A 14,812-nucleotide genomic window follows, 5' to 3' on the forward strand; every position below is an offset into this window, starting at 1 on the left:
CTGGCTGGAGTCATCTGAGCCCAGTTTTTCTCCTGCCCTGGCGGGAGGCCGGACTTGAAGATCCACAAGGTCCCGTCTGACCCAACTTCTATGAACCTATGATTCCATGACACAAGCCACTCTTTCAAGCTTAATGACAGAAGCACGAGCACGTATTAAAATTGTATCAGTGTGGTTACTGGGTGATCCCCCTGTACCACAGGGGCTGGCACTTATGTCTGCGAGCTATGTTCCCATGGAAGATTTTCCCTTCCATTTAAGACACTTCAGTTGCTGACCAATGGCTCTTTTTGAGACCATGACATGATTTTTCTCTCTCTACCAAGAAACTGGAGACCTTGCCCCACCCTGTGGGTTTTTATTGCTATATGCATGCAGTCATGATTCATGTGAGCATTATACATATGCTCTGCTTGGGTGTCTCTTCCAGCAGAAGACTACATGACTGCCTGCGGTGGGCTGCACACCCCGGTTACCACTGCCTGTTCTTGGCACTCTGGGACAACTCTGGGCTAGGAACGGGAGAGCATCCAAAGAGACGTGGCTGAAGTATGCACAAGGGGGCAAAATGAGATAAAATGCCTTTCCCACCACAGCATGTTTCTGTGCCAATCAGCCAGCAGGAAAACAGCCCTGGAAATTAAATAGGCCACTTCCCTGTGGCCGTCTATTCATACCCAAATGCAGCTCCAGCTGGGTCTTCCCCTTCTCATAGAGCCAAGAGGAGACAGGGCCCATTCTTGAGTGTCATCCTCCAGCCCCTTTGCAGGAACACAGCTGACCCGCTAACACTGCCTCTTGCTTGCCCGCCTCCCCCTTGCCACCGTCTCACCCAAAGAACGAGAGGAGAAAGACGAGGCAGGAGGGAAGAGCTCCTGCTAGAGTGAAAGGCCCAGCTGTAATTCGAGGGCTGAGGTCGAGCATTATTTAGTGAACAGAAACACCCTTTCAGTGCCCCCATTTCCCAGACGGAGCATGGCTGACTGCCCCCACTGTCTGTGACATCGCTGGCACAAAAGCAAGCACAATGCCCTTCTTTTCTGGGTGAGCTGCCTTTAGTCACAGCGATAGGATCTGGATTGAGAGCGGCAGGCGCTTTTCTGTGCTTGCTCTGAAAGGATGACTGTGGTTACAATCGCTCTCTGATAAGGCTCCTCATTCCGGCTGGCAATAGGGATTCTCAGTCACAGGCGAGGCTGGCACCCCCGCTGGCCCTTTCACTGGCTGCATGTTGCAGAGATACAGAGGGATGGAGCCTGTTCAGAGGCGGGGAGCCTGGGGCTCCAGCTTCTGTACCAAGGAAACACATCCCTGGATCACTAGTGCTGAAAAGGCCTTCCTCCGAGGTGGGGAAGCTGTTGGCACACCCATTCCCTGGGCGAGTCCTGCCTACAGATAGATTGAAAGAGGTCTAGAGCAAAGCAAATACCTTCTTCTTTCAGAGAAGGGGAATGCAAGAGCCCTCTTCTTCATTTAGCAATGCAGCCCACTGAGAAAACAAGCCCTAAGCTTGAAGCTAGTGAAAAGAAAGGTAGATGGAGGGGGTCCCCATTGTACACAAGTTAAAGGCAGTGTTTGGTGTCCTCCCAATTGGCAGCAAGGCAAACTGCATGTCCCTTCCTGACAACAGCAGAAGTCATTGCCAACATGACCTGGCCTGGCCCAGGGGGCAGTAGGCTAATGCCAGAGCAGCACCAGGAGCACCTCTGTCTATTTTCACAACCAGCCCTTACTCCCCAGGCACACAAGACACCCTGTTTCACCACCATATAGGCTTAGATGTGCCATATAGGCTTGGATATCACACCCCATGGTCACTGAAATCCACCGGAACGTGACTAGTCCTGAACGACAGCAGCACAGCGAAAAGCCCACAGGAGCAGCGGTAAACAGATCAATGCAACACACTCTGCCCCTAACAGTTACTATCACTCCTCTCCAATAATGAAGCCTTTGAGACCTCCACGTTTTATAAGTGTCCAGGGGAAGCTGCAGATTGATTTATTCTCTGTGGACATCTTCTAAACTTCAGCTGAAATGCTGGAGAAACAATTTCTTAATCCGGTGTCCTGAACAATTTTAAAACTGGTGAGACAAAACCTGTTGGTCCTTCCTTCTTCTAGAAGCACAAGTCTGGCCCCATAAACACTTCATTTATCTGTGCTATTGGTTGTTGCCTGCCTTTTATCAATAAGAAGAGGTGACGATGTGATGGGGGGAGTAGGGGGAGGAGAGGGGTGTCAGTTTGTATAGCAGTAACTATCGGTGCATCTCTACCATGCTTCCAGTCTCTGGATCAATAGTTCAGGTCACTTGTTAATGTCCATTTGTCTTGGCTAATCTCTGGTTTGAGCATTCCCTATTTCAGTCCCACCTCACAGCTTCATCTGGATACGGTTTTCTTCATGTACTTCCTAGTAGCTCTGGTAAAAGGTGCCAGCAGTGCTGTGTCCCACCTGTCCCTACATCTTTGCCACTGAGGTGGCAATGAAGAGCTCCCTCTGTTCACACAGACTGTGATTCCATACTGGGTCCTGAGGCCTGCGAAAGGTGCTCTAATTGGACAGTTATGTAAGGCTCTGTTGCTCCTGTGTCACAGGAGCTGCAATAACCTAGCTGAGGACCAGGAGGCACTGGGGACCAACACTGGAACACCTCTCGTAGCCCCCAGGCAAGCAGGAGGAGCCTGACCTTATTACGCCTTTTTGAAAGATGCAACATACATTCCCAGGTGCTTAGCTTGAGTTAAAGTGATGCTTCAGACCTGAGCCAGTCGTATCTTCCAGGAGTGGGGTAGAAGTCTGAGCACAGCTCATCCATTAGCAAGTAAGGGAGTGGGGATGTCTCAGCTCCAGCTGCAATACCTCATCAGCTAACCCTGTCATGCTACTGATGCATACAGTCTGTAGCTTGAGGGTTGTTTCACAGCATGGGATCTCCAGTACAGCTAGGCTAGATGATATAGAGTAAGGCCAGGGTGTGAACTCAAGTTAACCACTGCAGAGAAGACAAGTGTCTGAAGCTTGACAAGATCACAGTGTGAGGCGGTCTCGCTTCACGCCTTCTCTCTACAGATGGATCCCAAGCCTGAAAGTCACAATCAAACGGATCACAATCTGGTATCAGGGAGGTCTCAAGGAACCTGCCCTCCCTGTCCCCCATAACACTGCAAAGACAACACTCCTTAAACAACACGTAACACTACTTAAACAACTTGGCCCTGGCTAATCCATAGCTAGCTTTTTTTTTTTTTTTCCAGAATATCCCCTACCTGTTGCAGCTCTGTAAGAGCAGAAGCACTCAGATAGATTGGCTCCTGGAATTTAACTTCCCTGGCTCAGTAATCCTCCCTAGAGGTGGGCTGGATGACAGGCTGGTCCTACTACCAGAACCTCACCCCCTGTCTGCACTAACAGCCTCACTGGAGGAATGACACACATGCTGGGCAATACTGTGAAATGAAAGAAAAAGCCACTTGGCCCAGATACAGACATTACACTTATACTGGTGTAAGCGATCAGAAACTGGTCTATACCTGTAACAGAACAGAAGGTCAGCACACAAAGACTTGTTTAAAAATGCCAGGACCCAGTCTAAGATTGCCCCCCTCCCCTTCCCCGCCAAAAGGCAAACGTGGGTTCTGTTTGCTACCAATCTAAACTACACCATTCACAGCAAACCATGTAACTTAGATTGATTCCACCTCGGGCTTTTTAAATGTCTCTACCTTACTTTGGAGACAAGGCTGGAATATAAGCCCCCGTGAACTTTGATGCTGAGACATCTGATTGTCACAGAGTTTTGTTAGGTTGTGCTGATGAGAGGAAGTAAAAAGAAAGAAAAAGTCTGTCTCCATGGGACAGATCTGGGAGTGCTCCCTGCCAGGTGGGAAGTCTCTTGTGAAGATGGTGATTCAAGGGAAATTAAATACAACAAGCAAGGGTGAAAAAGATCCTTACAGTCATTAAATGCCTAACTTCAATGGGAAAGTGCATCTGAGTTACAGGGCATGATCTTCAGAGAGTTCATGCTCAAGAAAGACATAGCCCCAAGCTGAGGTAGCAAACAGTTTGGCAAATGAGTACAGTGGAACCAGCTGCTTCAATTAAGTTGCTCAACAGTTTCCATTCTAGCTCACTGCTATCCACTGTTTCTTACTTTGTGGGATGACAAATTTCCAGGCCTCATTTCTGCCCTTCGAGGACTAGATACAAGTTTGGGGCAGTGCAGTTTAGTTGTTCAAAGATAAAGAGAATGAAACAACTAGTATTCTTTGCTATGATGTTTTAAACAGGTGGGGATAGAGGGTTAATAAAATTAAGCAGGAAAGAAGCCCTCAGGGAGCATTTGACAAAATTGTACTCTGTGGACGTCACATTTTATGTTCTTGAAAGCACTTATGCACATGTTTGACTTTCTGGATGTACATCAATCCCGCTACAGTTTTCATTTGCTTTGCTAAGCTCTTACACAGTATATCTTAGGACGGTTGCCATTGGCATGTGTGTGGAACTAACAACTGAACAGCAGGTTTTGTGAAAGCTCATGCCAAATGAGGGACAGATTCTTTCACCGACTACTTCCTAAAGCCGTGACTCTGAACTAGGGTGCCAGGAGATCCTTGAGGGTGCCAAAGAGGTACCACACAATATTAGTACCGTTAGTTGTGCAAACACCTACACAAGTCACAAGATGATCAGCAACTTCACACAGAAATTCATAGTATCAAAAGCATTCAGACCTGCTACGGTCCGAGTTCTCCACAACAGAAGAATTGCTCTATTATTTTTCTGTTGCCAGAAAATGAATGAAAGCTAAGAGCATCATTTTCTGAGGGCTGCCTTGAGTCTAACAAGGTTGAGGATGCCGACAGTAAAAGATGCCCTGATCTTAAAAGGTTAATAGCTAAGACCTTACAGCTCATCATAGTTCCTTATACAAAACTAGTTCCCTTTTAAGGGCTCATCAGCCTTTTTCCTTTACACAAACCCAGAAACTCCGTGGCGAGGACATTAACAGCTGCAGGCTTCAACATGCAAACTCCAGTCAGTAAGAATGTAAGGGCAGCACAGGTAAATACCTTAACTCTGTCTTCTTGTGTGCATGCATTTTTATTGTTGCTTACACACACATTCCCCCTGCCCCTACATGTAAGTGTGAAGCTAAGTAGGCTTGGGACTTAACTGCCTTGTGCCCTGAGCTGCACTTAAGGCAAGCTGTATCACTGGATGCAAAGGGATCATACATTATACGGCTATTGACCAAGTTATTAAAATACATGCCTCCGAGAGAAGGAACCTCATCACATAAAAGTCTAAGTCAATAAAGATACTGGACTGTTATGACAATGAAAATAGCAGTGGTATATCAGAATAAACAAACATTGCTCGATACTGCAGGAAAGCTGTATGATATTAAACTGCATTGCTTGAGAAGCAGAGATTGCTTTATTATACAAACACCCAGAGTGGGCCGGTTCCTGATTGACATGTTCCACCGTGCAGGCTCAAACGTCTCTTAAGAAGCAGGCTTGGTTTCATTTTTAATAGGTTATTTTTAAAAATGACTTTTCCGAGCCTCCTACTGACTTGGAGACGGTAGTCATCTCTGTGACTCCAATACCAAGGAACGCTCGCTGTGACAACATGGCAAAGAGTTTCACCACCAGGTTTTAAGAGAGAAGCCTCAGCACTACTTGACCTTCCAATTTTGTCCATCAAATGTGCCTCCAGTTTTGTGGGTGCGCACTGGTATGGATGCAGATGTCAGAACGCAGACAGATAAATTCCTGATTTATGGGGGGAAAAAAAATAAAGCCATTTCCACCTGCTAATCAAGGTAGCTATCCATCTCATTTATGTCATTGTACCAGCAAGTCTGCCAGCACGAAATCAGAGGCTTTCTTTTTCTTTTTTCCTACGGGACCAATTCTCCAGCAGGCCTCTTAAGCTGTGCCCACAAAATGTGTGAGTGAATCATTTTTGTGCATACAAAGCATGTAATTGTGCTCACAAATCAGAATTTGCATATGCCACAGAAAAGGAACGCTCTCATAAATGTTACCGGGGCTGATAAGGAAAGCTAGTGAAAAAGCAACACTCATTGATTTTACAAGAAGGTATCATAGTGTGTAGTACAAATAGGAGACTTGGCAAATGCAGACAAAATGCTTTGAGAAAGAGACAGTCGAGTCCAACTCCACACACACACACACACACACAATCCCTCCTTATTCTCAGCCTAAACAGTGTGCAGCCATCCAGTCCTGAATGCAGTGAGAATCTGCCAACAAGATGGGGCACCTTGGCATGCAGCCTCTTCAACAGAGCAGCAGCTCTTACCGATTTAGGTTTTGCTGCACAATGGGCAGTGTCGTCTTTCGGAAGAGGGTGCCTGGATTGCCACAACTGATCCTTGTGGGCGTCTTACAAGCAGCCTTGGAGCCAGTCTCCATCCCAACTACAGAATATTCAGAGATTGGGGTGGGGGTGGAAGAACTTTGAATGTAAGCTGTCTGAAAACAATCCAGCTCCCCAAAACACGTATGCCATGTGGCATCAGCCCAGCAGAACAGAAGAACTTCCCCGCTCCTGCCCTCCAACTCCTAACATCAGTTTGGCAGTAGCCAATGAGTCTCCTATAAAATGCACGACAACCCCAAACTTGGATGCTGGAATACAGTTATTGTTATAGGCAGGGCTAGTTTGCCTTCCAAGTGAAAGCTGTCTGACTTTCCTTTACACAATACCATCTTCAGTTGCTTTGCCAAACTTTAACAAGTCGGAGGTGAATTTCTCCAAGCCAGATGTCTGTCTCAGGTTGGCTTTATTAATTTATTTTCTCCTTGAAACATTTCAGCCCAACCATTTCCAAAACCAGAAGCTGGGGAGAAACAATATCATTTTCCTCATGATAAGAACCCTGGTGATCTGTTTTTTTAAGCCTTAGCACCTACATGCTTTGCAGCACAGTCTTCAACCATGGCAGGGGATGGCTTGTGTTTTCTTTTCTGTCCTAGTGAAAAGCTGTGTGGAGTTGGTCAAGTTGTAAGCATTTGGAAAACGATGCTGAGGATATGCTCAGAAAAGTTGTCCTCAGCCCTAGCAGCTATGTGCTCTGAAATTTCCATTGTTATGGAGCATGCTCAGCCCCTTGCAGGTCTCAGCACTGACCATGCTGCATGCACGCCAGCCCTGCATAGTGACCGCAGTCTCCCACCAAGGGTTACAGAGGCAAAGCCAGTCTTCTCCCCTTCGCAGCTGCTCCATGCCTGCATGGCACTGGGCATGGACCCGAGGGCACGGAGCTAGTTTCAGTACTGCCCTCAGTGACCTCTCTACTCTGTCCCCAGCAGCATGGGGGAGAAAGCTGCCTGTTTCCCATGCAGAAGTTACTAAAACCAAGCCAGGGAGGAGGGAAAGACATAACCTGAGACAGGGAGACTGGGATTGCAAGGGGGAGGGAAATGGACTGGTTGTTGCTGGAACAGACTGGAAGGCTGGAGAATGGGAAGAGAAAGCAGGAGAGACAGGGCTGATAAGCTCAAGTGAAGTGACTTGCCAGGCAAAAATCTGCAAGGAGTTGGGGAGGGAATGGGATTAATGAGAAACCTGCAGACAGACCCAACAATTAGCAGCCAGTGTGGGAAGAGAGAATAAAAACCAGATCTGGTGGATATGATAATGTAATTTAATACTGCAGCATAATGCATAGGAGGGCTGAATCAAGGTGGCACAAGCAAACTAATGCTGGCATTTCCTAAAGTTTCAGTGCTTAACTTTGCAACCGGAAGAATACTGTTTGTTCTTTGCACTTCATGATATGTACTGCTGCAGAACTTAACCCAGTCCCAGTCATGGATCCAGACTCTGATATGCTGTTCCTTGGGCAAAATGCTGGCCCCTAACCCCAAAGGCTACTGGGACTTGAAATGCATCAGCAGATACACTGCTGTCCTCTGCAAGATGGACTGACAGAGCTGCTCGTGTACGTGTGTCCCTTAGTGCTGCCACAGCTACAGGAAAGAGTCCCCCTTCTCTCCTGTAGAAGAAGCCTCTGTCTTCGGGAAAGAAGAACCTGGATTGTGTCTCTGAATATGACCAGAAACCATGGGATGGGGCAAAAACTGTGATCCTGCTCTTCTATTCCAGGTTAGGGCTTCCTTGGACAGTAGCAAGGGAAGAGTTCAGTCTCAGTTCTTCTACTGTGTTATTGTGGCTCCTTGGGCCAAACTAACCTCTCTTCACTGCCTCAGTTTCCCCATCTGTGAAGCGGAGATGACAGCACCCATCTCCCACACAAGAAAGAGTCTTAACAGATGCCTGCAAAGCACTTTGTGACCTTCAGAAAAGAGTTGCTGCAGAAAGGCAAAGTGGTATCACTGGACATGAGGCTCCCTCATGCAGTGTGGGTCACACTCCCTCCTTCCCTTACATCTAACCCCCATTTGCTACAATAGAGCCCTGTCTCACATCAATTCCCCCTATGGTTTGAAGAGGACAGGAGGGAAGAGGCCTCCTGCAAGCAAGCCATCACTTAGGATCCAAGCAGTTTATAAAATCCCTGACCCCAAAAGGTTGAAATCCAGGCAAGATATATATTTCACAGTAAAACACCAGGACTGTCTTGCAGTAATAAAATGCCAGCTAAAGGGGGTGGTGGCTGGGAGGGAGAGGAGGACAGAACAGGGCACAACAGCATAAAAACTAGGTCTTCTTCCATCTGCTGGTCCTGAAACCCTTCCTCAAGCATGGACCTTCTGGCTGAACAGCCCTGTAACAGCAATATTGTGCAAGACTGATAGAAGTAATAGGTGCTCGAGTTCTGGGTGGCCCAACCTGAGACCTTAAAGGGGAAGGGGATGGAGTGGGCAATATCCTAACTTTCAGAAGAGTGCTAAGCTCAGACATCCTGCTAAGATGCCTCAAAGCCACTCTCAAAATCACCAGCCAAGTTTCAAATTCTCAACCAGCATCTTTCCAAAACAGCCCCAACTCAAACCCCAATTCTCTAACTGGCGTAGACAGGAGACAGAATTTGCACTACCACCTCTCATCTCCCCTGGCTGTGAAAAAAAATGGGAGAGAAAAGCTTGATTTAAAAAAACTTGAGGTTTACAACAGCAGGGCCCAGATCAAGGCAGCTCTACACTTAGCTCACTTCACTCTGCCTGCAGGATGCAGCACTGAAACTCAGCTCATTCCAGGGCCCTGGGGAGAGAGCATATGTGCTGCAATATGTAAGCATAGTGGGGCGAGGCAAGAACAGCATGGGAGGTTTAAGAATAGCACTCATCTCCGTAGCAGGTCCAGGTGCTCACACATTGCACGCCAGGTCTGTTCCCTCACTCTTTCTGGTCGAACCGCTCCCATGTTTTCACAAGCGTCCCACGATTCAGCTTGACAGTACGGGCAAGGGCTGAGCTGATCCATTCCTACAGATCATGTCTAGGAAAAGCCTCTTTCAGGGCTCTCTGATGGATTTATTTCTACATTCTTTGCTCTCCAGATCAGTAAAACAGCAAGGTACAGCATAGAAGATCCTTGGATCAATGGGCCCAATTGATGTCCCCCACTCCCCAGCCCCCACCATGGATGTCTACCACCCTGTCCATTTTGGATGGTGTGTGAGTGACATCCTTAGCAAAGGATTGAGAGGCAGCTGGTAAAGGGGGAATACAGCATGGCAGTGGAGCAAAGCTCCCCTGAGATAGCACGCACCGCACGTACAGAGCGGGCACGGCTCCATTCCCTGTAATTAAGTTTTGTCGCATTCTGTTAAAGCATGGGGCATCCAGCAAGGGGAAGCAGCTGCTCCAACAAGCCAGAGAAATGTGGGATGCAGCAGCTGGACAGATGCAGCACATAGCAGTCCCTCGCAGCAAAGACTGCTCAAGAATTAAACTAGCCCTTTCGATGCCAAGGACAGCATGGAGCTTGCAAATGGAGCTTCAGGGCTCCTTCTGACAGGGAAATCACATTCTGCCTCCAGAGGCTCTTCCTGAAGTCTCAGCAGAATGCCAGGGTCTTTACTTTCTCCTCTGAACAGCCACGGCAGTGTCAGCAGGGTATTCCCATGGAGTTGCCTTCCCATTGCCTCTCCAAACCTGGCTGTGCTGTGCTGTGCTGCTTGCTGTACTGATCTCCATGTACAGTAATGTACGGAGGGGACTGGGGTATTTGGAGAAAACAATTACATATCAGTTTGTTACATATCTGTCCTTTTACTATCTCCACATTTTGGTGGTGGGGGGAGTCCCAGGGGGTGGAAGAGGTAGCTGTTCACTCCCTTCTCCCCGGAAATCTGAGTGATACTGAGCACTTGTCTACCCAAGGAAAATGACCAGAATAAATTATTCCAATTTCTCCATGCAGACGCCTTGCTGAGGTTATCTCACCCCCGGAGCAGGGGGGCTGGACCCGATGATTTCATGAGGTCTCTTCCAGCCCTAAACTTCTATGAATCTGTGAATCCCTGAGAAAGGGTACTTCCAAATGAACACAGTCCCAAACACAGCAATGTATCTATTCAAACAAGTGTGGCATCAGCATTTCCACTGCCACCATAACCCCAGAACCATGCGGGGCAGCAACTCCTTGAGAAAGGAGGAAAGCAAATCAACACAAAATAGCTCCACTCCAATTCTGTACCCCAATGAATGAGCAGAGCTGCTTCTCTGAATACAGGATGAAGCTGTTCCTGAACCCCAGACACTTCACTACGGGGGTACCAAAGAAGCAGCAAGAACTCAATGGACACTCTGCAGCAGCAGAGCACTGGGAAGTGCCCTAAATTAAAAGCTATTTGACAGCTAATGCAAATTATGATGTCTCCAGATACAATACACCCCTTAAACAGCTGCAGCAAAAATCAGCACTAACCACATGCAGCCCCTCTGCCTTACCCCGTGATGAGACTGCCTTTTATCATGGTCAGGCTGGGGTGACGGGAAGATTAGAAATCGCACCAGCCCTGACAGACAGACACACACAGCCCTGTTCAGAAAGGGAAAACAAACTAACCAACCCTTGCTTTGGGGAATCTCTGACGCTGAGTCACAGGGAAAACCTTTAGAGACTTAATATAGGTGCTAATAGTTTAAAATTTCTTTCCTCCTTGTGGGTTGCAATTATAGGACTGGGTGGAGCTTCAGCAAGGCTTTCAAAATCCATCAGGTCTCTCTCCCTTGGTTCTACCAGCAGAAATGAGAAAAGAAATGCCTTTGAAGTGGCTGCAAATTTTCACATTTACATGTACCAAATGAGTTCCCTCACTGCAAAGGAGAGCAGGAGCAGGACAGAGATGGTGTGAAGCTTCTTGTCTGGAGAGCCAAGGGTTAACATATGCAAGTTATTTCCCTGCTAGGAGTCAAGGTCATTTGCATGATCTTTAGATGCAGTTCAAGCAGGAAACTACCAGCACCAAGGCTACTTGCTCCCACAGGAGCCAAGAAGGCACCCCAGGGAGAGACAGCAGCTCTCTCTGAACCCTGTGGAGGACACCACAGGCCCCCTCATTATGAAAAACAATCACAGCCACAAAGTCATCTTCACATGCAGGGCCCTGCTCCCTCATTATCTCTGCTAGCAAAGGAGGTGTCAAGGAAAAGTGACCTGATAAGGAGTTTTCAGTTGGCCAGGGCTAGGGATTTATTGGCTCCAGGGTTTTTTATGACATTTCCCCCCGTTCCTCACCTCTTTTCCTTTATCCGCTGGTTGCAGAATTTTCTTTTAAATGTATGGCTAATGCCAGGCTTTGGGACCAATTTTTCACTGTACCTTGGAGCAATTTGAGGGGACAGAGTATGATTCTGAAAGCTTGTCACTTGCTCAGCACTTCCAATCCAAGCGGGGCTGCAACCCACACCCCAACAGCAGGATGCAGGGACAGTCTGATGCAGAAGTCTATTCAGGTGCTGGACAATTCAAGAGCAGCATGACTCTTTTCTCAGGTGCTAACCAGGACAGCAAGTGGAGTTGCCCGCTGCAATAGGGAACTAACCCTGGACTATGACTCCTAGGCGGCACTGCAATGCAAATGATAAAGTGGACCATTTCTAGGTTAGGAAACCTACTGTCCCCATCCCTAGCATGGAAGTAGAGAGATGCAAGAGAGATCCTTGCTAGATTATATCACTCTTTAAGAGTAATGCCAAACTGATGAGCTGGTACATCATTATGGCTTATAAAGGTCAGCATAACCACTGGCACAGAGCCCTTTAACACCAGGCTAAAGTGTAGGCAAGCAGAGCATGCTCCACATTGTGTAGAGAAACCTCCTTCATTTGTCAGATCTCACATGAAGACCACCCTTCCCAAGCATTCACTCACCAGTCTCTTGATCACAGAGCTGCTCACAGGCATCTGTAGTCCTCTGTCCACAGAGATCTCTCACCCAAGGTGACGTGGCATTAATCTGATAGTAAAGGGACAGCTTGGCTGGATTTAACCAATCGGAGATGTCCAAGTAGCTTCCCTCACTCACGACAAAACTGCTTCCTGGGGTTAAGAAAAACAAAACAAAAATCAAATGGAAAAACTTGTTTAGTCAGAGGTTATGCGGACTTCATGCATTTCAAGCCAAGGCCTGGGCGGGGGGGGATCTCCAAATGGAAGAGGATGACACTCCTCAGAGGAAGTCCTGAAAGATGAGCATGGACAAAGCATCATGAGACCAGTGTGCAGTTTAAACCAATCACTTAGACAAGGCACTCTTTTGCCAAGGGAAACTCTTGCAAACGTCCTGTATATTATGGCAAATGCAACTGTGTTGGAACAGCTCCTTTTATGTCAACACCAAAAATGACCCATGTTATCTCCCCTGGGTTTTCCAAAAATATTCTGGCCAGGAATACTTTCCAATCCTACTTTATATTCCCTTCCATGCTACTTGCTGGAGGGAAATACTTGCCCTAGTGAGACTGCATGCAACGTGTCAGGTGAGCAAAAGAATTCCTGGCTTTGGCTGAGAATGGACAAACTATCCACCATGCTTCACCCACTGCATGCCTGTAAAATGAGTGGTATGTGTGAGCACTTAAATTAGGGTGACATGGACCTTGTAGCAGTAGCAGTTGCATGCACCCTTCTCCTTGGTCAAGGTAAATCCACTGGCCCAATAAAACACATCCCCATAGGAGAAATCTAGATTCAAAGAAACTTCACTTTCTCTCTCTTCCTCCTGAGATGTCGAAGTGATTTCCTGCCAAAACCTCTCTCAAGAAATCTGAGATTTCTTTATTTTTTAAATGTCTTTTTCCCCCCACTGCCTGGATGGAATATGCATCATCTAATTAGCCAAATAGATTTTCAGTTCAGCCCAATCATTTCCTTATCTAACATCTGAAGCCCAGCATTGCATGGGGGATTTGCTGACGCAGAGGTCCTCATTAGCTCTGATCTTCAATTACATTGATTATAAGACTGCTGCTGTAATAGCACTGCACAGATCAGAGGTGAGCTCAAAAACCTCTGCCAGGAAGTGGCATGTTATATGTTTCTGGGTAGAAGCCACTAAAAACGGGTCATGGAGGCCAATGGGAGAAGACACCTTCAAAGAAAAATGGACCCTGAGGACCGTATGACAGACCTCAAGCTAATCCGTTCTTCCAATGTTACCTTAAAAGATGAAGGACAGGTTATGAACCAAACATTCATAGCATTTGTAGCTAAGTGACTAAGCAGAGATGGAGAGACTGCAGCCCCATGGTTTACTTGCAGCATGGAAGACTCACAAAACGTAGCACCTGACTCATCCTTTGATTTTCTAAAATATTGGGAGGTTTTAATCCTCTCATTTCCCATTAGCCCTGATGGAAGTCAAGTGATTAAAACAACAACTACCCCACATGAAACTGCCTGAAAATTAGAAGTTAATTGCCATTTACTGAGGATCATGAAGGATCAGTGAGAAGCAACTGTTCTAAACCTCCTTTCTCTTCATACCACACAGGCAAGATTTAAAAAAAAAAAAGACTACAAAACTTAAACACCTAAATGAGTGGCCTCAGTTTTCAGCACCTCCAGCTCATCTAAGGGAGATTCTGAAAAGTCAGTTAAAAGAGCTGTGCCTATACTTGCATACTGCACATGATTTTATTTATGCATGCGCTTGTTTATATATTCATATATGCATTCCTAAATTACTTTATTTTGTTTTCTTTGAATGGTTGAAAGCAAGGTAGCCTGAGAAACGCACACATGTTTTGCAGGAGTGCTACACATACAATCCTCCCTGCTCCAAATGACTGAGCAGCAAAGTGGTGCACTAGTTCGTGGTGAGTCACCACTTCCACTTAGATCTCCACCTACCCAAATTTAAAATGTAGTCAAACCAACAATGACAGAAATTATATTAAAATACAATAAGCTGAGCGATGAGCAGCAAACTAATCAAGAAGCGCATCAGAAATGATGAGGCACAAAAAGCTTCATTTAATAACTATCCTGATGATTTAAAGATTTACAGGTGTGCAATCAAATGCTGGGGAACGGTGGAGAGAAGGAGGAAGGTTCAGAGAGCCCGAATGGACTTAGGAACCCAATGCCAAATTTGAGGCTCCTTACTGGAATTCAGCATAAAATTATAGGCATTGGGTTGTTGTTAGGATTATAAAATGCAGCATAGGGTTGCTGTTCAGAGCAAGCTAAAAATAAATAAATAACAGTTTTGCATTCCCTCTACAAAGCAGTACTCGACTCTGACGTCAAAACGAAAGTCTGCCAGACCTCTGATCTGAAGATTAAATATAACATTTGTATATGATATGACACTAGTGTGAGTATTTGAATGAGAGAGAACAATTTAGGGGTGG

At 46.5% G+C, this 14,812-nt stretch overlaps 1 protein-coding gene across 1 annotated transcript in view; it reads right to left on the bottom strand.

Moving 5' to 3' along the window:
* ASTN2 (astrotactin 2) overlaps positions 1-14,812 on the bottom strand; it is a 644,195-nt gene that overhangs the window by 403,548 nt on the left and 225,835 nt on the right. Inside the window, 1 exon segment of the mRNA XM_019510513.1 lies at positions 12,330-12,497. Coding sequence (XP_019366058.1) covers positions 12,330-12,497 — 168 coding nt within the window.

The sequence above is a fragment of the Gavialis gangeticus genome, unplaced genomic scaffold (assembly GCF_001723915.1).
Source record: "Gavialis gangeticus isolate Ggan-Ray unplaced genomic scaffold, GavGan_comp1, whole genome shotgun sequence".
NCBI classification, from domain to species: Eukaryota; Metazoa; Chordata; order Crocodylia; family Gavialidae; genus Gavialis; species Gavialis gangeticus.